Below are 27,370 nucleotides of genomic sequence, written 5' to 3'. Positions count from 1 at the left end.
AGGGGGATACAAATATTCAGACCATAGCAGATTGCTTTGTTTCATCGAAGTGGCAAGGTCTGTAGGCTTCCCCCAAATGAGGCAGTGAGAGGGGAGGTAGACACAGCAGTATGAATGGGCTCAGAGGCCAGACTACTGGGTTCAAACCCCTGCAGCCCTCCTGACTAGCTTGTCATCTTGGGACAGTTACTTTATTTCTCTGTGCCTTGGTTTCCCCAGCTGTAAAATGTGACAACAATGGTACTGACCATATAGTATTGTTTAATGACAGATGGGCTAATTTTCATCAAGCACACCAAACAGTGTCTGGCTGTTGGGAAGTACCATAGTGAATGTTTACTGGTATCCTTTTCTACAAAGGGTCAGATACCCCACTAAGCACGGGAGATAGATTCTTTTCCATTGCCTTAAAAATCCTACCAACTATTCGCATCATGATCCACATTTTGTTGTTCTGGTTATGTGGTTAGCCCAAAGTTATACTGCTAATCAGCAATGGGGATGAGAATCTGAGACCCTGACTCCACAATCTCACCTCTTTGTACACAATCGAAAATTGGTCATTTCTTCTGTTGAACCTGACACTAAATCACTTCACTTCATTCTGTGCTCTCAGTGAACTATCCAGAACAAAATACCTTGACTTCTTTTATAGTCCGAGCAATTTGTATGGTAAGGGTTTATCCTAATTGTAGAGAATGTTGAAAAGCTTAATGAGTGCCCCTAAAGAGAGATGATCTATCTCGAAGGAAGTTAATGAGAAAAGGAACACCTGTTTGAAAAGTATTTTTATATTAAAACTGGGAGCTCAAAAGAGTGAGTAAAAAGCCATCAGTTTGAAACATCTATCTATAAGCTATCTATATGTACTTTGCCTTTAAAATATTAAGGAAATTAAGTATGGGATGTAGAATGTAGATATCACATATATTTGAAAAACTCCTGGGTGGATGGAAAGAGTGCTGACTCAGCCGATCCAGTTTCTGGGCCTCAAGTCAGCCCCCAGTAGCTAACCACTCTTCTGAGCCTTGGCTTCCTCATGGGGGAAATGAGTGGGTTGAACTAGATGACCTTTCAGGGCATCAAATCGTGCTAAGTTTCTTTACCCATCAAGGGACAAGCTATTTTACATTTTGTTTAGTGGTTGCTCAATGGTGGGGTAGTACCAGGAATTTGGGGGAATTCCCAGAATACATGGGTAAAAAATATATTTTTAAAAGTTTGTAACATATAAGCAAAAAGGATTAATATCTTTAATATCGAAGGAGATTTTAAGAAATGAGGAAATAATGTTGGAGAAGTTGGTAAAACAAATGACTTACAGAAGAAAAATATAACTGGTTAGTAAACAGACGAGAGAATGTTAATTTTTATTAGTCATCAATGGAATGCAAATAAGAACAAATCAAATTGGCAATTACTAAACCCAGTGATCGCTGGTAGTATGATAAAGTGAATGCTCTCATGGAGTAGAACCTGGTCTAATTTTATATCTCTTTTGTTCCAGTAATTGCACTCATATCTATTTATGCTAAAGAAATCGTTGTATATTTATACAAATTTATTTTTAGAATGCTCACCCACTGTTATTACAGCAAAAATCAGAAACAATTTAAATGTCCAAAAACAGGCAATTGATTAAATAAATAATGCTGCATTCATATAATGTAACATTATGCAGTAATCAAAACTATGTTTGAAGAATTTTAATGATACAGGAAATATTAACAATATAGATATTAAATTAAAAAAGCAAGAAACCAAACTACATGTTAAGTATGGTATTAGTTTCAGAAAAAAAAAAAGAAAAATGCACTGAAAAAGAGAAACAGGAAAAGGTACACTAATATCTTACAGCTTTTCATTCTAGGTGGCAGCTGGTTTTCTCCTTTAGGTCCTTTAGATCATTCAGTATTTTGAAATGTTGTAGAATGTGTATGTACTGCTTTTATAATCTAAAAAAAAAATAAAAAGTATATATAAAAAGGATCCAGAGAAAATGAGAAGAGAAGTTAGCCAGCACGAGGGGGCCGTCTCTAGTCTGATTGGTTCAGCAAAGAAAAAGGGAACTGCTGGGGTGCCTGGGCGGCTCAGTCACTGTGAGTCCGACTCTGGATTTTGACTCAGGTCATAATCTCAGGGTGGTGGGATTGAGCCCCACGTAGGTTCCCTGCTCAGCGGGGAGTCTGCTTCCCCTCTCTCTCTGCCCCTCCCCCCACCCGTGCGCGCTCTCTCTCCCTCTTAACTAAATAAATAAATCTTTAAAAAAAAAAAAGGAACTGCTGTTCGCCACCCATAGCTTGTGTATGTGTGTTGAGTGATGGTGGTGGTGGTGCTGGCATGGGCGGTAGGGAAACCTGGGCTGTGATGGTTTCCTTCATCATAGATGGTGCTTTAGAGCTGGGGGCTGGACGTGGAGGTCTACGCTGATGTCAGGCAGATAGCATATTTTCACAGCAAGTAAACATCATCAGGTAAATAGCTACTTTAGGTGAGAGGGGAAAACAAAATCCTAAAACAGAACTTCCTGTTGCCCCCTCACCTTTGCAGACAAAAAGGACCCCCACGGCGGAAGGAATGTCTCCTTCATTCTCAGAGTTGCTTTGATTTGGGATCTGGTTTTGTGTGGGTAATACAGTTTCACTCTTGAGTTTCTTTCTTTCTTTCTTTCTTTCTTTCTTTCTTTCTTTCTTTCTTTCTTTCTTTCTGTTGTTTTCATTATGACTTTTTTGCTCTTTTGCAAAGAGCTAATTCTGCAGAATTGGGGCAAAGAGGAAGAAGGGAAGTCGGTGAGTGTAATTATACTGGTTAGGAAGTAAAGTGTTAAGATANTCATTATGACTTTTTTGCTCTTTTGCAAAGAGCTAATTCTGCAGAATTGGGGCAAAGAGGAAGAAGGGAAGTGGGTGAGTGTAATTATACTGGTTAGGAAGTAAAGTGTTAAGATAATCTCAAAGTAACTTCGAATATCCTTTGGCTGGTGTATTTTCTAGAGTTTGCCCTTACTTCCCAGGGATAGATGATGATGTCTTGTTGAGATGCAGGTAAAACTTGTACTTGAAGCTCACGTTTCTCTTTTTACGGCTTGGCTGGGAATCCTAACCCAGAGCCATGGCTTTTCTTCCCCCAGATCCATCCCTGTGGGAGGTAGGCTCCAAGCCTTTGCACCGTCTACCCTATGTCACTTGTCATTCGATACACAAGCATTCTTTCAAATACTTGAAAAAGTCATGATAGCATGAACTATACTTATGTTTTGGTGATACTTTTTTGCATTTTCTGTATAACTAAAGATGGGAATAAAACCACAGCTTGCACAAAATGCTATAGAAAACAAAAGATCTCACCTTTAAAAACTTTTATCATAAAAGATTTTGAACATAATTAAAAGCAGAGAGAACACACTAACATACCCCCCATATAACTGTCATTCAACTGCAACAGTTCTCAACACTTTCCCACTTTTATTTTGTCATCATCTGTGCTTCTTGTTGTTGCTGTCTTTTCTGGAATAATCTAAAATCCCAGGCAACATATTCAATTCACCTGTCAGATAGGACTTAAAAAATATGTATGACCACAATATGATTATTGCTTAACAAAATCAGCAATAGTTCCTTTCTGTCATCTAATACCCAGGCCATATTCGAACTCTCTTGAATATCTAAAAAACAGAAAAAAGACTTAAAAAACTCTCATGAACAAGAAGAGGGATGAGTTTGAGATATTTGTGGAAGGAGGCCGAATTACTCAGTTTTACTTCTCTTCTCTCCAAAATAGGAACCAGAAGCCAGAGAGAGCGCTTCTAGGAATTCTAAACAATTTCAGCTGTCTAGATCTAGAAAAGGTTTATCTTTGGACACTGCTGGGGACTCACAGAAATTCTCTACAGCCTCAAAGGAGCTCAGATCAGCCTTTTCTTTCCCTTCCAGGCAAGATTTAAAAAACAAAGCAACACATACAGGGACGCCTGGCTTGAACATCTGATTTCGATTCGGGTCATGATCTCAGGGTCATGAGATTGAGCCCCACGTTGGGCTTCGTGCTCAGTGGGGATTCTGCTTGAGACTCTCTCTCCCTCCTCTTCTGCCCCTCTGCCCCCGGTGCTCTCTCTCTAAATAAATAAATCTTTAAAAAACCCCACAGCACAACACATACAAAGCACTTCAAAATTGGTCAAGTAACACAGGAATACTGTAGAAATATTTTAAAGAGCACGCAAACAAGGAGAAGAAAAGGAGAATGACCTACTCTCCTAGGACCATAGACAATCCACCTTACCATTGGTATATAGTGCTTTGGACTTTTTCATCCCTGTGGAATCATGCTGTACATATCATTTTGAAACCTGCTTTTGCCCCATTCAACTTAGCGAGACTTTCCCCTGGTCAGTTGATGTTCTCGTGCGCTGCTATTTTAAAGGATATTGATCAGAGGAATAAACGAATTAATTTACCCAAGAACCACCTGTTCTTACATAATTTTCTCCGTTATAAACAACGTAGACAAGAACATGTGTGTAACTAAATATTTCACCTCAGAGTTCATGGAAGAATAAGAACTATCCTTCTGCCATCACGTCTTCTCTTCCCTCTCGTTCTTATCCCTTGTGATGTGGCCACAGCCCCTCCCTTGGCTCTCTGGAAATGTCTCTGGCTCATCAGCAGGCACCCCAATCTGAAATACCAAGCTCTGCCTGGTCTCCTTCAGTGTTTCCTGTTTGCCAGTGGCTTCCTCCCAGGCGCCCAGCCTAGGGCCTCAGAATCTTCTCACTGAAGGCCTGGGTGTTAGTTCTACCTCAGGGATGTTGCTGGGGTCCCTCTCCTCCTTTCTAGCCCCGTAGTGTGCACTCTAGACAAAGCCCTCTTTGTTCTTACCTCTGTATTACTCCAGGAGCCCCCAGACTTGCCCCTCTGCTCTTCCCCCTTGGATCGCTCCACACATACCACAGGAGTGAGCTTTGTGGAGCCCTGATTTGTCTGCCATTCTGGCCTCTGTCTGTCAGCCCAGCTGAGCTGCTTGCTGGCCTCGTGACATGTGCCCCACGTTTCTTTCTTTCACTGGTCATGTTTCTCTTTCACTTTCATCTTTGTGCTTCTCAACTCTTGTTTGAAGGGTCACGTTCTAACATCCTGGTGTCTACAAAGCCTTTCTTGATTCCTGCCCATGGCAAGCAGCACTTTTTCCCTTTGTTAGCACTTTGCTTGTTCCTGCTTTGGACACGGTGGAGGTTTATGGCTTTAGATTCTAAGTGTCCTGAGGGCAGGGACTGGGTCTCATTTAACCTGGAATGTGCTCCATTGTATGGCACGATGCCTGACACATAGTAGGTGCTCAAAACGTCCAGTGAATAGGGACTATTTGAGTTAAAAGAGAACGGATTGGTTGGAGTATATGTGCCAAAGGCCCGGGGATTTGAGTTGGCTGCGGAGCTCATACTATATGCTGTCAATGCTGACAGGCCAGAGGCAGTTTTGGATTATATGAAAACAAATATCGGCTCATTTCCCACAATTCCCTCTGCTGTCCTCTTCTCTCTGCCCACCTAGCAACCCTCAAAGCAGCCTCCTGGAACAACTTTCCACTTCCCAAACCAAACCCATATTTCATGCTGCTGGACCTTTGCACATGCTTCCCTCCCTCCTCCCCCTGCCATTTCTTCTTCTTTGTTTGTCACAATCTTATTCATCCTACACATCCGATGTCCCCTTTTGAATGTAGGGTTTCCTAATCACCAGAGAATTAATGGCTCCCTCTTCTGGGGTTTAGAGGACTGGTTCATATCACCATGATCACAGCAGTGGCTATTGGTGCCTGCCTATTTTATTCCTGGTGCCGTTTCCCACTCATGACACATACTAGTTTATAATAATCTTCCATCATCCCTTCTAGGTAAATAATAAAAGGAGATACTTCTGTAATAGTCACTCTGTGCCAGATACTATTTTATGTGCTCCACATTCATTAACCCATTTAATTCCCTACCACAGCCTTTGTAAGGGAGGCATTGCCATTGTTGCTTATTTACAATTGAAGAAACTAAGGCTCAGAGGGGTTAAGAGCCTTTCATGAGATCACACAGCCTGTAGTTAGGAGAGGCAGGTGACCGTATGACTCCTGACTCTGGATTCTTAATCATTAGGCTCTATTGCCTCTATTGACAAAGGAACTGAAGCTCAGCGATGTTAAGTAATCTGCCTCAGACCACACAGTAAGTGTCAGATGTTGGAGCTCAGCTCAAGCTTGCCTGAGCCCAGAGTCTGTGCTCTCTGTTTTTACTCTGAACCACCTCTCTTCATAGCAGGGGTCGTCAAACTTTTTCTGTAAAGTTTGAATAGTAAATATTTTAGGTTTTGGGAGCGATAAGACCTCTGTTGCAACTTTGCATTGTAGCAAGAAAGCAGCCATAGCCAATGCTAAATGAAAGAGCATGACCGTGTTCCGATAAAATGTTATTAATGGGCACTGAAATTCGATTGTCATTTAATTTTCACATGTCATGAAATAATCTTTTGATTTTTTTCAATCATTAGGAAATGTAAAAACCATGCTTAATTCATGGGCCATACAAAAACAGGTTGTGGGTGTGGCCCGCGGTGAGCCGGAGTTTGACAACCTTGTTTCATAGCAACATCACATCCTAGAATGGTTAGATATGCATGAATCTGCCTCTTCGCTCTCTCTTTCCTCGAACAATTCAGCTTAGGGCCCTGAACATGCATGCCCAACTGAGAAAATGTGAGTCCTTTGGTAAATGAAATTCATGTTCCTTAGGAAGCAGTTCAGAGAGTGTGTGACCGTCTTTGAGCATGCCCTGTGTGGACTGCACCCCCAGCTCCAAGCGGTTTTTCCTAACACGCCTTCTGTTACTCTGGGAAAAGTTGTGGTAGCTGCATTTTCCCAGCCGCCTTAGTTCTGAGATGAGGTTCTGGTGTTCCTTAATGGTGCTCTGGGAGGCTGGCTGGCTGGCCTTGTTCCTTACTTGGATCAAGCTGGGAACTCTAAACCCGTGGTGACGATCTGATTATTGTGCTCCTGGGAGTGGTAGGCACCAGTCTGGGCAGGGTGGCTGGAACAGAGGAGAGGAAGGGCACGCTCCCTGCTTGGCCTGTGGGCCAGAGGAACAGGGCTCTTACTCAGAGGCTTCGAGGCTCAGGACACTGAGATAGTGGGAAGTCTTAGTGCATGGTGGTGCTCCATTTTAACTCAGGTATGACGGGATGAAATAGGGTTTACAATTAGGATTGTAAATATTGCTTAGAACCTTGACTTTGGAAATCTTATACTGAAAGTTGAAAACCAGCATCTTGCAAGCAAAGTTTCAGAACAAAATTCATTTGAAACAGAGGTAATCTTTGTATACAAATAAACTGGGGGTAATTGGGTGAGGGGCATGAGGGAGGGCACTTGATGTAATGAGCACTGGGTGTTATATGCAACTGATGAATCACTAAATTCTACCTCTGAAATAATAATACAGTGTATGTTAAATAAATCGAATTTAAATTAAAAATTTTTTAAAAGAAAATTAAAAAAAAAAAGAAAATAAATAAACTGAGGGGTGCCTGGCTTGTTCAGTCAGTAAAGCATGCGATTCTTGATCTTGGGGTTGTGAGTTTGAGCCCCACGTTGGGTGTAGAGAACACTTAAAATAAAATCTTTAAAAAAATGATATTTCCTTCTTTGATTTTGATGGGGAATTTAATCATTATTTGTAACAATTAGAAACATGGTAAGGGGAATTACTAAAGTAGGGCTGAGAATTAGTGAAATGAACTCTTGTAAGATGAAACTCAAGATAGGATACTACTTGAAAAGATGGCAGCCTTGAAAGCGGTAACCTTATTTAAAGCATCTTGAAACTGGGTTTGCATAGGAAGCATAGTTGTATTTGAGATGCTTGGCCAAGGGCTGGAGGGAATTACAGGCTGAGGGGGACACGTGGGGCTGCTGCCGCTCTGGAGTCAGACTCTAGTTAGGGCTTACGTTGCCTCTGCCATTTGCTTGCTGTGTGACTGCAGGCAAGGTTCTCAACGCCCTTGGAGTCTCTATAGCTGTAGAGTACAGTAATTTCTACGCAGACAGCAACTATCTTGTTTACGAGTATGCTCCCAGGACATGTTATGGTGCCGGCCACACAGGAAGCCCTAAACAAATGTTTTTTTTAAATGAATAAAACAACTAATGAATAATACAAAGTACTTGGTACAGTCCCTGAAAGATGCCGAATAGTGTAAATAAAAGTCACAAAACAACCGTTGACCCAGTAATGCCACATTTGGGAATATATCCCCTAAGAAATCATCCCACATAAAGGTAACTTATATATATGTGTATATGCATAGATATGTTTTACATGTAAAATAGCATGGTTCTTGATGGTGAAATACTGGGGAACTAACTCAGAGACTCGGCGAACCATGGAGAATGGCTGGACACTTACAATTGTTGAAGCGATGGGAAGCTATTTAGCTAAAACCTGGCAAGTGTGTAGACTGTTGAAAATCAACATTTAAAAAAAATCAGAAAATGTTTAGAAGATCTATATAAGCATTTATTTACTAGAGAAGGAAACTGAGTAAGAGTTTGGAGTGATAACATTTAGAGATAATTACACTTTTTTTCTGTGAAGTTGCTTAAGAGTTTTTGAGCTGACTGCTTAAGAGTTTTTGAGCTGACCCTCCCCCCCACCCCCAGCCAAGGAAAAGAAAGGAAACAAAGCCCCCAACCCTGTTGCCAGATAGGGAGCTTTCGCGGTGGTGTCCCTGCTAGGCTGTGGACGGGTCACTAATGGAAGGTCCTGGCAGGAGATGGGTCGCTGAAGAGCGTGATGCTTTCTTAATCACCTAAGCGTGTTAGATCCATGGCAGAATCCAGCTCCTTAATGAATACATTGGCCGCTGCTAGTGCAGGTCCTTTGCCCAAAGCCCTTCTGAGGAGGATGACTGTTTGATGTATCCTCTGTAATCGGGAGGCCACCCTTGGTTCATATTTTTTGAAAAAGATAGCTGAGGATTCCATCAGCATTTTGAAATAAGCCACCTCAATCAAAGGCCGGATAACCTAGAACTTGCAATAATAATTAGTTAGTAATGGTCATAATTGCACCTTAGTTTTATATTGTGCCCTGTTGCCCTGAAGGGGCTGTCTCACAGAAGGAACGAGAGAGTATTTCTAAACGTACAGCTGTGGATGAGTACGAGCACAAGTTGTTGCTGGGTTGTTATAATTTCCATCTGATCCTTATCCGCTTCCTGCAAGGAAGGTAAAACAGGTCTTATTTCAGGTTTACAGCGGAGTAAATAGCACAAGAGGGCCAACGACTTTATCAGGGTGGGATGATGGCTACGTGACGGGTCTGTGGGGACAGATCATGACAGCACAGAGGGGACGCCTGATGTAGCAGAGCTCAGGTCATCAGAGAATATTTTCAAGAAGGGGTGGATGTTGGGGGGTGAGTGAAGGGAAAGGTCTTTGCAGGCAAATAGAGAAGCACAGAGTATGTCCAAAGAAAGACCAGTTGGGAAGAACGGGTCTGTTAGTTGGGATGGGAATGGAGGCCAGAGTGAATCTTGGATTTCCTACTGGCCAGCTCTCGGCTTTCCAGGAGATGAAGCGGATTAGGGTGACTTGTCCCTATGCCCTCCCTCTCGCCTGCCTTTGTCCTGCTGCTGAGGTGCACAGAGGCTCCCTCCTTACAACCTTGCCTTTGGGAGAGGAAGCCTCGTTCCCACCTTCCCTCTGTGTGCAACCCATCCAGGCCCCTTGAAGGTGTACTTCCTGTGAAAACGGTGGAAAAGGGAGAAAGGGAGACAGAACTCAAGTTACTGAGAACTGAGAAATTCTGAGATTGAAGGTGCATTGATTCCAGCGTGACTGAATCCTCACAGGGTCACTTAGTGGCCTCACTCGTGATGCCATTTGAATTCACTCTCAGTAACTCTTCTGCAGGGAGAGACATAGAATGGGGGCCCCCTAGCTGGTTAGCCACTTTGCAGTACCATGGAAAAACCGCATCTGTTTTTCACCAACAGGGCCTTTTAGGGAGAATTTCTCATTTTAGGAGAAACTCCACTGAAAGCAAGCCCATCCACCTTCCAGACTGCTGATGGGACCCACAACGGGTTTTGTGGGTACATGCGACACGCCAACTGGAGATGATCTGTCATGTCTATATAGGGTAGTGCTCTAACCTGGACCGGAGGCCCTCCCCTTCCCCTCTCCCAGCTCCATATTTAGCCATCTGTGAAGGCTACGTGTATCATCGAGGTGTATCATCTTCTTTACTGCTCCAGAACAATACAGAGGTTTACGTTCTTGTATTCACTGAGGCAGGTAACAAAGCTTTCTCCTTTGGCTTCAGTTTTAATAGAACCACGGAGAAAGCTAATCTTGTCCAACCACTTTGCAGTTTGGGAAACTGAGGCCCTGAGAGATGATTTGATGTGCCTCTTAGTGCTAGAGCTGGCTGGGAATGAAGGTCACTGACTTTTGGAAGCTTGGTAATTGGCAAGGCCCAAATAGGAATTTCTTTGTATGTTCACACCATATTTTTGTTTTCTTGCTACAAGAAGAAATCCCCCCTTTCTTGGTCATCGTGGCTTGGTGTAAGATATACAGAGCAGTCTTTGGCAGAGAAGACTCTCTAGGGCTACTTCTAATTCCCCACTTATAATTCATCATTGTTTAGCATTGTACTTAGTGATTATTATCTAACAATGATATTAATAATAAGGATGACTTACTGTGTGTTTGCTAGGTGTTGACTATTTACATACAGTATGTTTACATTATGCACGATGCTAGGGATTTTATACATCTAAGCATACTTACTAGTCTCAGAAACCCGATGATGTAGATTTACAGATTGCAGATGCACGATTTACAGAGGAGGAAACGGAGACGTAGGGAGGTTAAGAAACTGCTGAGGTTGCTGCACCCGTGGTTGGCTGAGAGCCAGGATTCAATTCCAGATCCACCCAACTTTAAAGTTGGTGTTCTTGCCTTGTTCTTGCCTCATCGACTTCTTTTTGCAGGTACCTACTCAGGAAGTTTGGCTTTTGCTCAATCTATTAGAAAGATTTTATTTAATAACCAAAAGCCTGACACGTGCACATTTTTTCCTAGTTCCAGTTCTGTTCCAGAGGCATCAAAATAAAACTCAAAAATGTCTTAAAAGGTCTTGGCTCTGGACCAAGTAATGAGGCAGTCACAAACGCATATATTTAAGTCATCTGTAGGTCTAAAGAGATAAAGTCTGAGACCTGACAGAGCCCCCCAAGAAGAGCTTGCTCAAAGGTCTGGTGACAAAGAGGTAGGTGTCCTGGATGATGGTGTGTGAAAGTGACCCACTGTGAGTCTTAAGACAGAGTCGAGCCAATCATTTGACATCCCAGCTCCTGTGCCCTGGACATTCAATATTTGGCATTTTATTTTTTTTTATTTTAATTTTTTGCTAGAGAGAGAACACTCACACGAGCATGATGTGGTGGGGGGAGGAGCAGAGGGAGAGAGAGCATCTTAGGCAGGCTCCCTGCTAAGCAGGGAGCCCCACATGGGGCTTGATCCCAGGACCCTGAGATCATGACCTGAGATGAAATCAAGAGACTGATGCTTAACTGACTGAACCACCCAGGCACCTCAATATTTAGCATTTTAAATAAATAGCAGTGGAAATACATAACAGGATGCTTCCATATAGGTCCTGTGCACCAGATTCTGTGCTAAGACAGACTCTTTACACACTGAATACTTAAATAATTGTACTTTTCTTATTCTCATTTTTATGAAGAAACCAGGGCTCCAAGAGGTTAAGTAACTCAGCCAAGGTCACCCAGCTCACATGTTATTAAAAAATGAATACGTGAAAATCATGTGAATTATGCATTTGATTAACTCATTTGCAAAGGCTATTATGTCAAATTAAACAAACAGAGACTATGGGTTGATAAGAATAAAGAGTTCTTGGAAGGGAATGGCAGGATTTAGAGGAGTGATTTTTTTAAAAATTAATGTTTTGAGGGGTGCCTTGGTGGCTCAGTCAGTTTCAGCTTGGTTTCAGCTCAGGTCATGATCTCAGGGTCCTGGGATCGAGCCCCACATGGGGCTCCGTGCTCAGTGGGGAGTCTGCTTGAGGATTCTCTCTCTCCTTCTCCCTCTGCCGCTACCTGCCCCCTCTAAAATAAATGAACAAATCTTTAAAAAATTTTATTTCAAGGCAGACCTATACATCGCTTTACATGGGATAAGTCATGTAAATGACTGGAATATCGCCAGTGAGGAAGGTTATAAGCCCAAACTGTATTAATAACCTCGACTCTGAATTTTGGTCTGAAAGATCTTTTCCTTTGTCTGATGCTGGGCTGGTCTGCCATGACGTCCTTCGGCAGACGGGACACCGTCTCCAAGGCTGATCTCATCGTCTGGAGCTCTCACACCTGCAGTGAATGAGAATTTATTTGACCCTTTCACGAAATTCAGATGCTGTCATATTTATGCAGCCCAGTTTAAGTGACGCTCCCTGAATAGGGTTGCTTTTAAGCAAGTTATTTTGTATCACCAGGGCCCAGCAGAGTTCCTGATACATACGTAGTTGTTTCGAAACGTAGGGGAGAAAGAGCTAATTTACTCCTCACAACATCTCTGAGAAGCCAATCCTCAGTTTATTGCATTCTTGCAGATGTGTACAGAGGCTTGGAGATGAAGTCATGTGCTCAAAGCCAGGTCATCGGGTCGGTGATGGAGCTGGATTTCAGATGCAGAAAATGCCAAGGACGGTGCTGTTTCTATTACATCTGTAGCTAGTTTTTGGCAAAACCTCAAGAGAAAAACCACAGCAAGTTTTTAGAGTTCTGGTGATTTCTTTTCTCTGACCTCAGCACGAATTCCCAGATAAGCGAGGACTGGCTGATTAATCAATACATGAAGGGACGTGCTTATACTGTCACTCATTATGCTTCTCTTTCTCGCAGTTCCCAAAGTGGCCGGGATCCATTAGAAACTGAAGCTGCTGTCTGTGGCCTTCCCCACTTCGTGGAGCAGAAGCCAACAGAGAGCTGTTGGAAAGTGAGCATTCACACATCAGGTAGCTATTGAGGTCTTTTTCATGTTGATATCAGAGCAGTTGCTAGTGTTTTTATCGCTAGGCTGATTTAGAGATAAAACCAACTTCTGCTTCTTGCCTGGGTGGAGTTGTGGGTGTATGTGCACCTCTTTTCTCACCAAAGGGGAGAGTGATTGGACAGTGGGTTGGACGGCTACACCGAGGTGAGCCCCGTGTTTAATCAGCGTGCCAATGAGGAAGCTCCCCGTCTTTAAAAAGGGAAAGAGGCACCTGGGTGGCTCAGTTGGCTGAGCATTGGACTCTTGATTTAGGCTCAGGTCATGATCTCAGGGTCATGGGATCGAACCCAGCATCAGGCTCTAAGCTGAGCGTGGTTCCTGCTTGGGATTCTCTCTCCTCCTCTGATCCTCCCCCTCCACTTGCACGAGCTCTTCCCCCAAAAAAAAAAAAAAAAAAAAAAAAAGGAAAAAGAAAGACTCAATCCCCCCACCCCTTTTCTTTCTGTTGCAGTTGAAGACTGGCCTTTGGAACTTTTCAATGTAGATCGCGCGTCTCCCTTGGATGGACGGGGAGAATTGGTGTCGGGGGTGCTGAGAACACAACCCACTCCAGGTTTCATTCCCTGCGTTGAATGGCCTTCGCTTCAGCAGCCCACTGAGGGCCCTTTCCCTTGGGATTCTGAACTTGCAACTAGGACTCCAGGCTGGGAAGATGCTGAGTTCCATCAAGTGTGTGTTGGTGGGAGATTCTGCTGTGGGGAAAACCTCTCTGCTGGTGCGCTTCACTTCAGAGACCTTTCCTGAAGCTTACAAGCCCACAGTGTATGAGAACACAGGTGTGGACGTCTTCATGGATGGCATCCAGATCAGCCTGGGCCTCTGGGACACAGCGGGTAACGATGCCTTCCGAAGTATCCGCCCCCTGTCCTACCAGCAGGCAGACGTGGTGCTGATGTGCTACTCCGTGGCCAACCATAACTCTTTCTTGAGCCTGAAGAACAAGTGGATTGCCGAAATCAGGAGCAACTTGCCCTGCACCCCCGTGCTGGTGGTGGCCACCCAGACGGACCAGCGGGAGGTGGGGCCCCACAGGGCCTCCTGCATCAATGCCATAGAAGGGAAAAAACTGGCCCAGGAAGTGAGAGCCAAGGGCTATCTGGAGTGCTCGGCCCTCAGCAACCGGGGGGTGCAGCAGGTGTTCGAGTGTGCCGTCCGGACTGCCGTCAACCAAGCCAGGAGACGCAACAGAAGGGGGTTCTTCTCCATTAACGAGTGCAAGATTCTCTAGCCTCCCAGAGATCCCACCCGTCCTCATTTACTCCCCCCAAAGACTCAAGGGGCCAGGGAGAGCAGGCAAGCCCGCAAGGACTGAGGCTCTTTCTAGGTACGTCCGTCATAGCACTTGCCTTAGGAAGTGCTTACCGTCGTTGATGAGACTTGGCCACGGGCTGTTTTTATGAAATACACTCTACAAATGAACCTCTTGACCAGTCCGATTAGAAGGTTCTATAACGAAGATTTCCATCTTCGATTAAAAAACAAAGTAGTCTCCATCATTTTGGACAAAGAAGTGAGTTTTTCCAAGAATTCCATATTTAAAGACACATTGTATTTAAATGATAACACAATGTATAGCTCTTATATGTAATGAGTTTTTACATTTGGAAAATTCCCTACAGGGTCCCACACACAAACTGCTGTATGAGTGACATAACCCTCTGGGGGCTCTGCCAAAGGCTTGTAGTGTTTTCCCCTAAAGTAGTGATTTTTATGGAGACCACTTGCCTGCTAGATATTACTAGGTGATCAAATTTTAAAATGACCATAGCCGGATCTTTGCAATTACTTTTCCATCTGCCTGTTATTCAGAGTTGTACATAAAATACGGTTCAATAACATAAGATTCTTTAATGCTGCCTAATTAAAAATTAAAATTTTAAACAGCTGTCACTAGATTTCTCTATAGTTATATTTTTTTAAAAAAAGCATTTCTTGTTTATGATACTACCTTTTACCCAAAGAAATCCAATTGTGCAGTAAGCATTCCTCCCTCATTCACCAAGATACACTGAAGGGAAGCCTACCAGGTAGGGAATCAGACTGTGCCGATGGAGCAGAAGCGAGGAAGTCTTACCTTCATTTCAGGAACCGGTGCACTTTGCTTGCCTCTTCCAACACCATGCTTCCTAGCTGGTTGTACGTCTTCCAGAGAAGAGCAGGCTCCAATTTCCGCATGATGGGAATTTAGCAAATTTGCTATTTAAGTGCTGAACTGAGCTGGCAGGGCAACAGAAGTTATTAATGTTAGGATTCAATCCAGATCACTGGGAAGGCATCTACATATATGTGTGTGTGTGTGTGTGTGTGTGTGTGTGTGTGTGTGTGTGTAAGGGGGGAAAAGGTGGGAACTTATCATTTTTACTATTTCATGAATATGAAACACCTGAGTGAAAAAAAAGAATTCACAGATTCCAAGTACAGGGATCCGGCAAACTGTAGAGCAATTGTTCAGATAATAAAAAGTTATCAGGAGAAAGACTGAATACAGAAGGACACATCTTGCCCTCCTCCAACCCCGTTCTATTGAATAGCTTAAAAGAACGATTTCGCTCAGCTGTTAAAGTTGAGAATAGAGGACCATGTAACCGGAGGGGGAAATTGTGAAGGTGGGCACCCAGGTATTGCATTTGCTCACCTAATTGAATAAAACTTAGAACTACTCTGAACCACATTTGTTAAAGTATGTCATTGTTTTTGCACAACACAGCCAATCGCATACACATGGTAAGAGAGTGGGCACGAATGACCATAACTTATGTTAACCATAAGCAACCCGATTTTTTAGTTTCCTTATGTGCTCAGTCCTTTACAGCTATAATCAGCGTCAAGACCAGATTTGCGCTCATCCCCAGACTCCTTTCTCTTCCTTCCTACATCCAGGAAAAGGCTCGGGACCTGGATCTTAGTCTCTGGGGGCCAAGGTTCCCTTAGTTTCCTGGGGCTGATGTCTCTGCCTTCACCTAGACATCTCCAGCCCTCCAGTCCTGTGGCTTGTCCTCACCTCTGTGTCACCCGTGTGCCTGGCTTGAGAGTGGCTACTTCCAGCTATCCGGAGAGTGGGAGGGCTTGAAAGCAGACCAAGCAGGGGAGGTGAGGACAGCTCATCTCCTCTGATTTCCTTGTTGATCCCGACCCTTTCCTCCCACATAGGAACAGTCTTAAAGCACTCAGGTAGGTTTTCCTTCAGGGGCCAGTCTTTAGGGTGGAGGGATATTTAACATGTTGGCAGGAATGAATTTCTGCTTACTAAAATTGGCTGTCCCCAGGCTTTTCATCCTTTCTTGCTGAAGCGAGATGGGAGAGGTGGATTGTCTGAACATGGGAGGGCCCGGGTACCTGATTCTAAGTGAGGGAAGTGATTCCCTGGTGGAAGGGAAGGAAGAAGGGCAAGCCAGAGAGAGCACAGTCAAACGGCTTTGCCTTCACCAGGGCAGGAGCCAAGCTTAAAGGCTCCCCCTGGGTATTCTTGCATGTGAGAACAGGAATCCATGTATAAGTCCTCCACAAAGACCTGGCAGAAATTGAGGCCAACTGGTGTCTGTCTCCCTTGCTAGACCCTGAGTTCTCGAAGGCAGAGGCACCTCCCATGCGTCTTAGCATCCCCAGGGCCTGGCGTAGGGAAGGAACTGTAGCTAAACAAAGTTGTGTTGCACTGACTTGGAAAGAGAGACAGGATTTGGGCTGCTATGCTGCGAGGTGGCTATGAGAGGGAAGCAGACCCTTGCCAGCCTAGTGGGGTAGGAAGTGAGAAGAAGTCATTTTGTTGGAGTCCACGCAGTGCACGTTCTACATGAGTGTATATATGTTTTGCCTGCCTAGATTCGGGCATATGTTTCTTGCACTTCAAAACTCACTGTGCCATGTTGTAGACTATTATATGCTGATCCTTAACTATTCCAAGTAGCAACGTTAAATATGCTCGTTTACATTATAGAATCGATTTGAGTGCTTGAGTAATTCATCCTATTCGGTTTTACTTTATACTGACTATCTAAATAGGGCAGCAGAGGGGCGCATGGATGGCTCCATTGGTCGAGCATCTGACTTTGATTTCGGCTCAGGTCATGATCTTGAGGTAATGAGATCAAGTCCTGGGTTGGGCTCCACCCGCTGAGCTTGGAACCTGAAGATTCTCTCTGCCCCTCCCCCCCCAACTCATGCTCTCTCAATAAATAAATAAATAAATAGGGCAGCAGAATTGAGTATGGTGAAACAGTAAGGGCAGTAATGGGCTGAACAGTAAGAAAGCCAAAGGCATCCTAATGGTTCAAGTCCATTGAGCACTTCCCATGTGCCGGGCTCTATACTAAGCACTTGAGTGTGCGTTATCATATCATAGGTATAGGTATAGGTGTATAGGTGTATAGGTGGCCACACTAATAAGTACCATCTTACACGAGGAAACTGGGGCTCGGCATGTTGATGTGACATGTCTAAGGCCAGGGAGCAGATGAGTGACAGCACCAGGAGTCTTGGGCAGGTCTGTATGACTACGAAGCTCTGCTCAAAACCGCTGCACCCCACTTCCTCCCAGAGCAGCCCGATCGTGTGTATGGCCCTGCCACATCCGATCTCATGAAGCATTGTAGACCCCACCCCCACCAGTCAGGTGGCTTGTATTTTAAACATCATTTTAAATAAAATATTCCAATCTGATCTTAGTCCTCCCTTTTTATCTTCCTTCCTGGTAATGCAAACAAGATCCTTCTTATTAAGAGAGCACCATTGTTTGCAAAAAGCCCCTGCTCTAACCCTTGGCTTTTAGGTATAATTTCATAGGTTATTTGTATGTGGCATGGTGGAGATGAAATACATTATGATATGATGCTATAAAAGCTTGGAAAATATTCTCTTTTTCTTATCTCATTTTTCTATCCCTCAGGTGTCACATATTTCCTTTGAATGAGGGAGTAACAGGGGAGAGAAGAACCTGGTTCTTCCCTTTTAAGGATTTGGTAGCAAGGAAGGGCATTGAGCCAGCATGAGATCTGTAGGGCCATGATCGGCAGGGGCCAGGGCATCTGTGAGTGTTCATTCCCAATGCCGAGAAGGCTGTCCTATGAGTTGAGTTGGATCATAATGGCTCAAGGGTAGGGCCTTATTTTTACTCGGGTTGTATCTCTTCTGCTAAAGCAAAGCATAATCACTGACCAAGATCTTGAGCAGTTTTTCACCAGAAAAGATAAAATGAACCCTAGAATTTACTTGTGATATAAGTTCATACAGAGTACTTGATTCAACCTAAAGTTCACATTAACTTTTTTGGTTGATTCTAAAATATAACCTGACACGGAACTTAATACTTAATGGTGGATAAAGAGCCATCAGGAAGGAGTAAGGGGCTAGACAATTGTGGTTTATTGTGGAGTCAGAAAGCCTCGGTCCTGTGTCTTTCAGCCTCAGTCTCCCTGTCTTAAACAAGGTACTTATTCCTGGGTGACTCTAAGAACTAGTACAGTCATGATTGTGGAAGTTATTCCTGGGTGACTCTAAGAACGTACAGTCATGATTGTGGAAGTTATTCCTGGGTGACTCTAAGAACTAGTACAATGATGATTGTGGAAGTTATTCCTGGGTGACTCTAAGAACTAGCACAGTCATGATTGTGGAAGTGCTTTATGTTTGTAAACTATTGTTCAAAGGGTGGTGACATTATGTTTTTGGTGGATTCCTCTGCGGAGAGGAAAAGTATGTTGATCAATCTGAATAAGCAAAAGAATAGTTTTGGGGTAACGATGTTCAAGAACTGTGTGTCTTTTAATGACATATTTACATTTACGAAGCTCTGCTCTTGTCCATAATATATAAAGAAACTACTATGAATCAATAAGAAAAAAATAGCCTAATCTGAAATGGACATGTGTCAGAAGAGAAAATATGCATGGCTTGACCAATAAACAATAGAAAAGGCGCTCAATTTCATGAGTAGTCAGGGAAATGAAAACAAAATCCACATTGAGATATCATTTTCATTACCACTATATTGGCAAATAATTACAAAGTATCACTATCAAGCCTTGGCAAGGATATGAAACAATTGGAAATCTTATACGATGTTCTTGGGGCTGTCAATTGGTATAACATTTGGCAACACTTAGTAGTGCTGCATAGCCTATATCCTTGATCCAGAAATTCCATGCCCTAGAAATACACTTGCATAGATTTCCTGGGAAGCATGTATGAGAATGTTCTTAGCATCATTCTAGGTAATAACAGGGAAACTGCTTCTCCCTCTTCCTCTGCCCCTCCCCCCACTCATGTTTTCTCTCTCTCTCTTTCTCTCAAAAATAAATAAATAAATAAAATATTTTAAAAAAATAAATGTTGGTATATCACACCCAGAATACTAAGCAACAATAAAAATGAATGAACTGTAGCTGTATATATCAATATTGGTGAGTTGTAGACAGTGCTGAAAAAAACCCCAAGTAGCAAAATAATATATATAATAAGATTCCATTTAATGAAATTCAAATGCAAGCAAAACTTAACAATATAATATTTAAAGTAGAAATACTTTTAAAGCATGGGAACAATTAGCACAGCATTGGAATAAGTGGTTACTTTTTGGGGCAGGGAAGGGAATACACCTGAGCAGGGTCACTTGCCAGCTTTGCAGCCTTGTTCAAGTTAACTAACCTGCCTGTACATCAGTTTCCTCATCTGTAAAATGGAGACAATATCATAGGGCAGGGAGGAGGAAAGGAATTTGTACAGGTAAAGGCTGAGTAACTGCTCAGTAATGGCAGCCGTATCATTTAACTCTCGCATTACCTACCCCAGAGCCGGGCGGACCCTCCTGTTTTGTGAATGAAGACACTAAGATCTTGGGACAGTTCCATACTTGCCCAAAGCTCCAGCAAACCTAGACTACCTCGCTCTTCCTACCACCCTTTCGGGTACCCTTTTCTCTAAGCTTCATGAGTAGAGACATTTTCTTTCACTTGTTCACTTCTCATAAATCTGCTTTTCAATCCAGGTTTCCTGTACTTTATAATTTGTAGTATTGTTCTTAACACAAAGCAGGTGCCTCTCGTGTCTTACAGAAGGGATCAACAGAAGCTCAGTTCCCTAAGTGGAAACAGACCTCTGATCATTTATTTATTCATTCAGCATTTACTAAACTCCTTAGCATCTCTATGGGGGGGGGGAATCAGAGAAAGTGGAGACCCTGTCACTATAAGAGATCTCCAACACTGCATTTACCATGTTGTTTCATAATGATGTGTTCTTTCCCCCATTGGATCGTGACCTTCTTAGCATCACACTGCAAATAGGTAAAGTTCCTGCTTTTGTGGAGTTTAGAATCTAGTTGGGTAGGGATAGGTGTGTATGTGTAGATAATTATTATGTAAACCAATCAGATACATGTGGGTGGGTGATCAGTGCTGTAAAGAAAATAGGAAAAGGGAGAGAGAATATTCAATAGTTTATTTTTTTTAATTGAGAAGAAGCCTAGATGGTGTAGACATATGGCATCACTTAAAAATAAACCACACCTCTGAAAAAGAAAGCAGGCTTAACTTTTTCTCTGCTGTCCCCCAGAGAGGGATGCACAGGCTTTTCGCAATGATCCGTGTTCAGTACCCAGTTCCCTTTAGAAGCGACTGACTTCATGGGGGATTCCAGCCCGTCTGCTGTTGGGTGAGGACTGTTCGACGCGCTGGATTGACAAACAGGCTGGCGCAGAAAGTGACACGATTTCCAGAAGCAGGGTAGTGCTGGGGCTGACACAGGCAAGTGGTTTCCCCCATGTTCTGAAAACAAGGAAGGAAATGACTAGAACGCAGGGTCGAGACAGGACTTGAAGCAGAGCCCAGAGTTTGCCTGCTGGGCCTGACGGAGCGGTCCCAAGCACCTGCGTGGAGCTGGCAGCATGGGCCTGAGAGGCAGCAAGGTGCCCGCGCCCAGGAGCCCGTCTGCTGACGCCGGCGCACGTGCTGGCCCTTTTAGATAGAACGGAACAGGTGCCCCACCTGTCTGCCTGCGGAGCTTTGACACCGAGGGAAACAGGCGAGGGTACAATTGACAAGTGAGTCATGGGCGCTAACCCAAGACGGCTGCTGGCTGGCAGAGCTGTGGTCTCAGGGAGCTGGGAGATTTACAGAGGGTTTTGACTGGACGTATTAAAAAAAAAAAAAAAGCTTTCAGAAAGCCCCAATAATCACTGTGCAGATGTCCCTCTCAAATCTATCCCCTCTCTCTCCTCCTCTTCCTCTTCATCATTTTCTCTCTGCAGCCAGATTCCCCCTCCCATCCCGGATTGCTCCCTCGTCGGGGTAGATGATGAACTCCATTCCTTTCTCACGATCCTCATCTCACGTAGTCATTATATAGCTCTTGAAAAATGTCCAAGGCCCTTCTCCGTGTCTCACTGTGATGATTACCCCTATTGACTTAGCGCTGGGTGCATTACCAAGTACTTCGTGGATGTTGTCTCACATGGCCTCGCAACAGTGCTGTGGGTTATTATTGGGCTCATTTTACAGACAAGGGAGCCAAGATTCAGGAAGGCTAATGCCTCATCTACACGCATAAGAATGCAGAAGTGAGAGAGATGGGGCCCGGGAAGGCGAGGTGACGTGTCTGGGCCGCACACCCAGTTACTGACTGGAAGTTAGGTCTCCATCTCCAAGCCCTGGCTGCCATTGTTATCCTCCTTACTATCAGAACACCTCTAAATAAAAAATTGGACCCACCACTGTGTGTTGTCTGCTCAACACTCATTATGTGAGCTAGACATAGATTATATCTCTGTTCAACAGATGGAAAAGTCTGAAAGAGGGAAATTATCTGGTAATCCAAGCCCCAAACCATATTTGCATTAATTTTCTGGATACTGCATGCAAACACATTAATTTTTTTCTCCCCTTCTGTTAGTATATGTTTCCATTGAGGGTCTGATATTTAAATCAACAGGGCTGGGACATCTTCTGCCTTCTCTATTATTTTTATTGTATTATTACTATTGTTATACTATATAGTATTATTATTTATGCAATATTTGTAATATAATATGTAATATGTTATCACTATTCTTATATTACCAGACTCATACTTGGAGGTAGAACGGACTTCAGGGAGTATTGAGTATTGAGCCCGACTTCCTCACTTTACAGATAAGGGGACTGAGTCTTCTGGTTGCCCAAGGACAGCTGGTTTTAGGCAGAGCTAGGACTTGGTACTCCCTCTTCCCTCAGTCCTCCAGCCTTCTAGCCTCTACCTTTGAGCTATGGACTCTGTGTCTATTTGTTTCAGGTTGCAATGATGGACGTTTAAAGGTTTGCCCTTTACTTAAAATGTCAGGGGCATTGGCGGGTGATTAAAAAAAAAGAAGAAGAAAATGTCAGAGACAAAGGCCCCCACATGAAACCAGCAACTTTAGAGAAGCAGGAAGACACAGGACATGACGGCCAGACAGCAGCTCTGCCCTGTCTGTTACTAACCAGCTCAACTGCCAGAGTTACGGGCCCAGAACAACTCAGGGCTGGGGATTGAGGGGTCCAGGGGGATCGTGAAGGATACTCTCCCAACCCTGCACCCAAGTGTTCAGAAGAGAAATCTGTAAGCCAGCCTGGTTGGGGCAGGTTAAAGGTATCATAAGGGAAATAAAGAAATAATTCTTTATATAGATAGATAGATCTCTCTATGTAGAGAGATCTGTTCCCCCACGTTACACAAACATATGCTTACTGTTGAAAAGATCAGAAAAAAACAGCAAAGCAAAAAGACAATAATAAAAATCACTCTGGTAATCAGGGTTAGATCATTTTTTGTATTTATCCTTCCAGAATTTTCTTAGACATGTATGTGTGTATTTTTACAAAAATAGGATTGTCTGGTATGATCTGATTTCCAATCTGCTTTTTTTTTTCACTTACTATATTGTGAACAGCTTTCAACGTTAGTGTATTAATGAATACACATACTCCTACTCTGTTGTGTATAAAGGCAGGGTGGTAACTACCCCAGAGTTTTCTGAGGGACCCATAGCTGCATGCTTGTTCATTGCATCTATGGCTGTCTACTAAACCTGGTATTGGAAATGTGTGTGTGTGTGTGTGTGGTTGGGGGCCTTGCTCAATGCCGTAGTAACGATCACAGATATATCCAGCCCGATATGCTTTACATGTATTAATTCATTCACTTGTAAGCACCCAAGATAAAGGTACTGACGGTTATGATCTCTATTTTACAGATAAGGAAACGTCCCCAAGGACAGACACTGAGCACATGTGCGAGTCAGGGTTCAGTACAGGCAGCCTGGCTCAAGCCCTTGCTCCTGACCACCACGCTTCCAACAGTGGTTCCTCCTATTTGGTTCCACACTCTAGCTCCTTGGTTACATGACTGGGCGGGGGCGGGGGGGCTATGGGAACATCCAGACCCAAAAAGAAATGTATGACGGATGTGAAGTCCAGAGATTTCTTTACTTTCCTAGCAAGCCACCTGTAAGCTCATCACAGGCTGTGACAGCCATCCCTCCAGTTCCTCTCCCTCTGGTGTTTCCTGCCCATACTACCCTCTTCTGTCCCCCCATTTTTTGCCCATTTTCTCTGCCCTTCCCGCAAGGTTGGCCTCCATGTAGAAGCCTCTGGAGGAGGCTTAGGCTCTTCAGAGCAGAACAGCTGTGAAACAAACACACCTTTCTTTTGTTACTGTGGACACCTGTCAGACAGAACTTGTACGCGTCCTTAGGCTCTCATGGTCACTTTCCTGCATTTTACTAGACTTCCTCCCAGGAAGGGCTGGGAGGGGGACTGGGGAGAGAGGTAAGAAGGGGGGTTGAGGGGGGAGAAACCCCCCATCCTGCCACAACACAGCACCTCGGATTTTGCTCTGCTTTGATGCTAACGTCTCTGATTCTCCCTGGTTCGTTCTGAAGTGTGGGGGGAGGGGAGGGAGGAGATTGCGAGAGCTGCTGAGCTTCAAAGCTACGGTGTGGCTCTAAGAAGCCATAGACGAGGAGGTGGAATGGACACTTCTATTTCTCTCCCCTCCAAACAAATGACTAGTCGTCTTAGGTGAGGCTGCTGTAAGAGCTCCTTGCTAGAGCTTTGTGTATGGCAGACTCGAGACCTCTTTCTCTGCCAGGCTATTTTTTTTCAGAATGGAACCTCTCATGTGACAGAGTCATCCAGCATTCCCAATGGGTCTGTAATTGTCTGATTTAACGGCTGTAGTAAAAGACGCCCCCCTTATTTTTTTTAAATTTCCGATCATTGTGGACCAATACTGTTCAAAAGCAAATTGAATTCCTAGAAGAAGAAAAGACAGAATTAACAGGAAAAAAATGAGGAAAAGGGACATATAAAATGTTAAGTCCCATTGTTTTATCACTAGATTCAATAGACATTATCCAACTGCTCCACAGCTTTGAATATGCCCTCTTGGTTTCTGTGCGTATCTCGTGGCGGTCTTGTAGTAGTTTGCAAACCTACCCGGCCTGGTCTTTGGACGACACTTGGAGCAGTGTCCATCTGATTCATTCATTTCTTCTCTGTTTGGGCAAGTTCATTCATTCGCTTTTCATTCTCTGAATAAACATTTAGTAAGCACCTGTTATAAGCCAGGCATGGGGGTTGATGCTTTCTGAGGATGACGGTGACGCGATGCTTACATGTTATTACTCCATGATTAGACTGCACCAGTCGTGGACTACATGAGTATAACATGATGTTCACCATAATAGCGTTGAAAAGAAAAATTGTCCCAGAGATGGTCTGGGACAGACCTTTTCCATGTGATGTAATTCAAAGCCTCCCCCTGGGAAAGAAATCAGTACTCCTGATAAAACACTTATGTAATTTTCTGGTGGGGTTTTAATGGAATTGACTTATTCTGAAAAACCAGTCACCCTCGCACCCCCCCACCCCAACCCCATCCGCAGTTGACTGTCAGACAATGTCTAGTTGACTTTTAACCAGCCATTCTTTTCTTTCTGTGTCTAGTCTAATAGTGGTTATCTGGCCATTTTTATCAAGGGTGGATCTTTGAAATGGACTCCTAGAGGCTTCGTTCCTTGAAGAAAGGCTGCAGTAGAGTTTGACAGATGCCCATATCTAAGGAGAAAGGAGGAGGTCCTTTTGACTGGGTTCGTGGAGTGTGTGGGAGCTGATGTGGGACCCTGCGCAAACTTCACAATATTTCTGAGTCTCGGTTTTCTCTTCCACGAAATGCAAGGAATAACTCCTCAGAGGTGGCCTTAAATTTGGTGAGAGATAGAATAGAAAGGGCTTGGTACCCAATAAGTGCAACATAAATCCTCCCATTGTTATGATGATGACTATGGACCCCTGCGCACAGCTTGAAGTAAAAAGCCTTGTAGGACCAGGTTACTGCTTGGCTCCAAATCAAGCTCCGGGCCTTGACTTGCTCTCGCAGGAATGAGACTAGCAGGAGCAGACCCACCATGGGCCTCAGGGAGGGGACCGTCTGTGGCAGCAGGAGCCTTGTCCCCTGGGAGGAGGAGGGGGCTGCCTGAAGCCGGTAAGGCAGCTGGGCTTGCATGTGGGGTAGCACTCGCATTTCCCACACTTTCAAAGCTCCTCTTAAGGCAGAGGGGGAGAGAATTCAGCTAGATTGAACTTGGGGCCGATTCCCGCCGAAAGACGTAGCCCAGGGCCTGCGCCTCGGCAGGTGTGTGATCTGGAACTCAGCCAAGCCTGTTCCCCCCACAGCAGTGGGAGACCGCGCAGCTCTCCTGTGGTTTCGGTTCTGTGGCTGCTACTCGGTACCATTTAGGGGCTGCTCTTTTTCACAACCTTTCTCTCAGCTCGAGGCTTGGGCCAAGAGGAGGAAGGAGGCTGCTATATTCCATCTGGGTCGATTTTCTTCTTTCTGCTCTTGGTAGAGGAAGCACGCTTGTCAAGTAGCGAGTCATTTTCCCCCTTTCCACCTCAATCTCTTTGTTGAGCCAGGGAAGTCCAGGTGTAAGAGGCTCTGGGAGGAGGGTAAGGGAGGGAGGAGCAGAGTAAGGAGTGGGACGAGGAGAGATGGGAGTCTGGTCCATGTTCCCAGCCCACATTATATTTTGGAGACTTACGAACTAATAGGTGTCTGCCATGGCCCCTAAGGGAAAGGGAAAGGGAAAGGGGAGGAGGCGGGGGAACAGAAAGAGCACTGATAGCCTGCAGGACATCGTGAGAATTCGCGCATGGCTCCTGCTCTGGTGCACATGGCCCCAGGCCAGGCCACAGAGCCCAGGCAAGCCCAGCACAAGCTGGGTTTCAGTCTCCCCTGTCCCTTTGGTCTAGGGCCTTGTTCAGTGAACAGCCTTCGCAACTGTGACAAGCAGCCCTGATTGGTGGAAGACCAGTCTCAAATGCTGTGGAAGATGAGGGCTCTTAAGGAGCTGAGATAAGTGAAGAGGTAACACCTGCCCTTGGTTATGGCTACAAGGTCTGGTGGGTATAAAGGTACAGTGCATTTCTAAAAAGAAAGCCTTATTACTAGGCAATCACTCCTACTCATCAAGTATGGCTCTGCACTTTCTCCATCAAGGTGTGGGTCAAACCCTGCCTGACCTCGTTAGCCCCTCCCCTTCCACCATGCTTAGGCTCAGTACTTGTTTCCCCCCAAGATTGCGTCCTTTGGGCTCGTCAGGAAGAGGCTTCCTGAACTTCAGAGTGGAATTTCTACCCCCAGCCTCTCTGCTGCTGCTGTTCACTACCTCTTAGAAGAAAACTGGTGCCTTATTCTGCTAAAAACCATTCTTTTTTTCTTTTTTTCCTCTTGCCAAATGACACTTATTTTTAGAAAGAAAGAGAAAACAAGATAAGAGGGTAAAGACATGAGAGTGAAGAAAATCCTGCCTCGTCACACACAATTTTTTGCTTTATTTCATTCCACCCTCCCTCACCTGGAGAAAATATTTAAAATTTTCATCAGATTTGCAAGAAAAAGTCCATGACCCTAAAATTTTAAGAGCTGCTCTTAGGAAATGATTCATGAAATCCAAAAAAAAAGGTCAGAGGATGTTTGGGGAGGGTTTACTGAACTTATTCTATCCCACTATCTGATATTCAGCAAATTATCTAATTTCTGATAGACCACGATCATGAACACTGTTGCTTATTTTCTTGCCTGGTTTGGATGACCCCACAATCCATTATTCTAATTGTCGACTAGCAGGCAACCCATTCTCCAGTCCCTCACCCTCCACGATGTCACCAAAGTTGTAATCCTAAAGTCTGTTTTGTGTCATCTCTCCACCAGACTCCAAGCAGCAAATTGGGGTTCACCTTCT

General features: G+C 44.1%; 1 protein-coding gene and 1 long non-coding RNA gene across 3 annotated transcripts in view; one reads left to right on the top strand and one right to left on the bottom strand.

Moving 5' to 3' along the window:
• RHOH (ras homolog family member H) overlaps nucleotides 1-19,455 on the top strand; it is a 53,025-nt gene extending 33,570 nt beyond the window's left edge. For both annotated transcript variants that reach the window (XM_011236856.3, XM_011236855.3), the window contains exons 2-3: nucleotides 12,972-13,084; nucleotides 13,574-19,455. In XM_011236856.3, coding sequence (XP_011235158.1) covers nucleotides 13,775-14,350 — 576 coding nt within the window. In that variant the 5' untranslated portion in view covers nucleotides 12,972-13,084; nucleotides 13,574-13,774 and the 3' untranslated portion in view covers nucleotides 14,351-19,455. The remainder of the gene's footprint in view (nucleotides 1-12,971; nucleotides 13,085-13,573) is intronic.
• LOC117804442 lies at nucleotides 1,547-4,985 on the bottom strand. Its single transcript, XR_004628897.1, has 3 exons — nucleotides 4,878-4,985; nucleotides 2,543-2,753; nucleotides 1,547-1,955 (listed from the first exon to the last, which is right to left on the bottom strand). It is a non-coding gene; the product is annotated as an uncharacterized LOC117804442 (long non-coding RNA).
• Nucleotides 19,456-27,370: the final 7,915 nt, after the last annotated feature.

Source organism: Ailuropoda melanoleuca, chromosome 11, assembly GCF_002007445.2.
Source record: "Ailuropoda melanoleuca isolate Jingjing chromosome 11, ASM200744v2, whole genome shotgun sequence".
NCBI classification, from domain to species: domain Eukaryota; kingdom Metazoa; phylum Chordata; class Mammalia; order Carnivora; family Ursidae; genus Ailuropoda; species Ailuropoda melanoleuca.
This window is presented reverse-complemented; position numbering and strand designations above follow the sequence as displayed.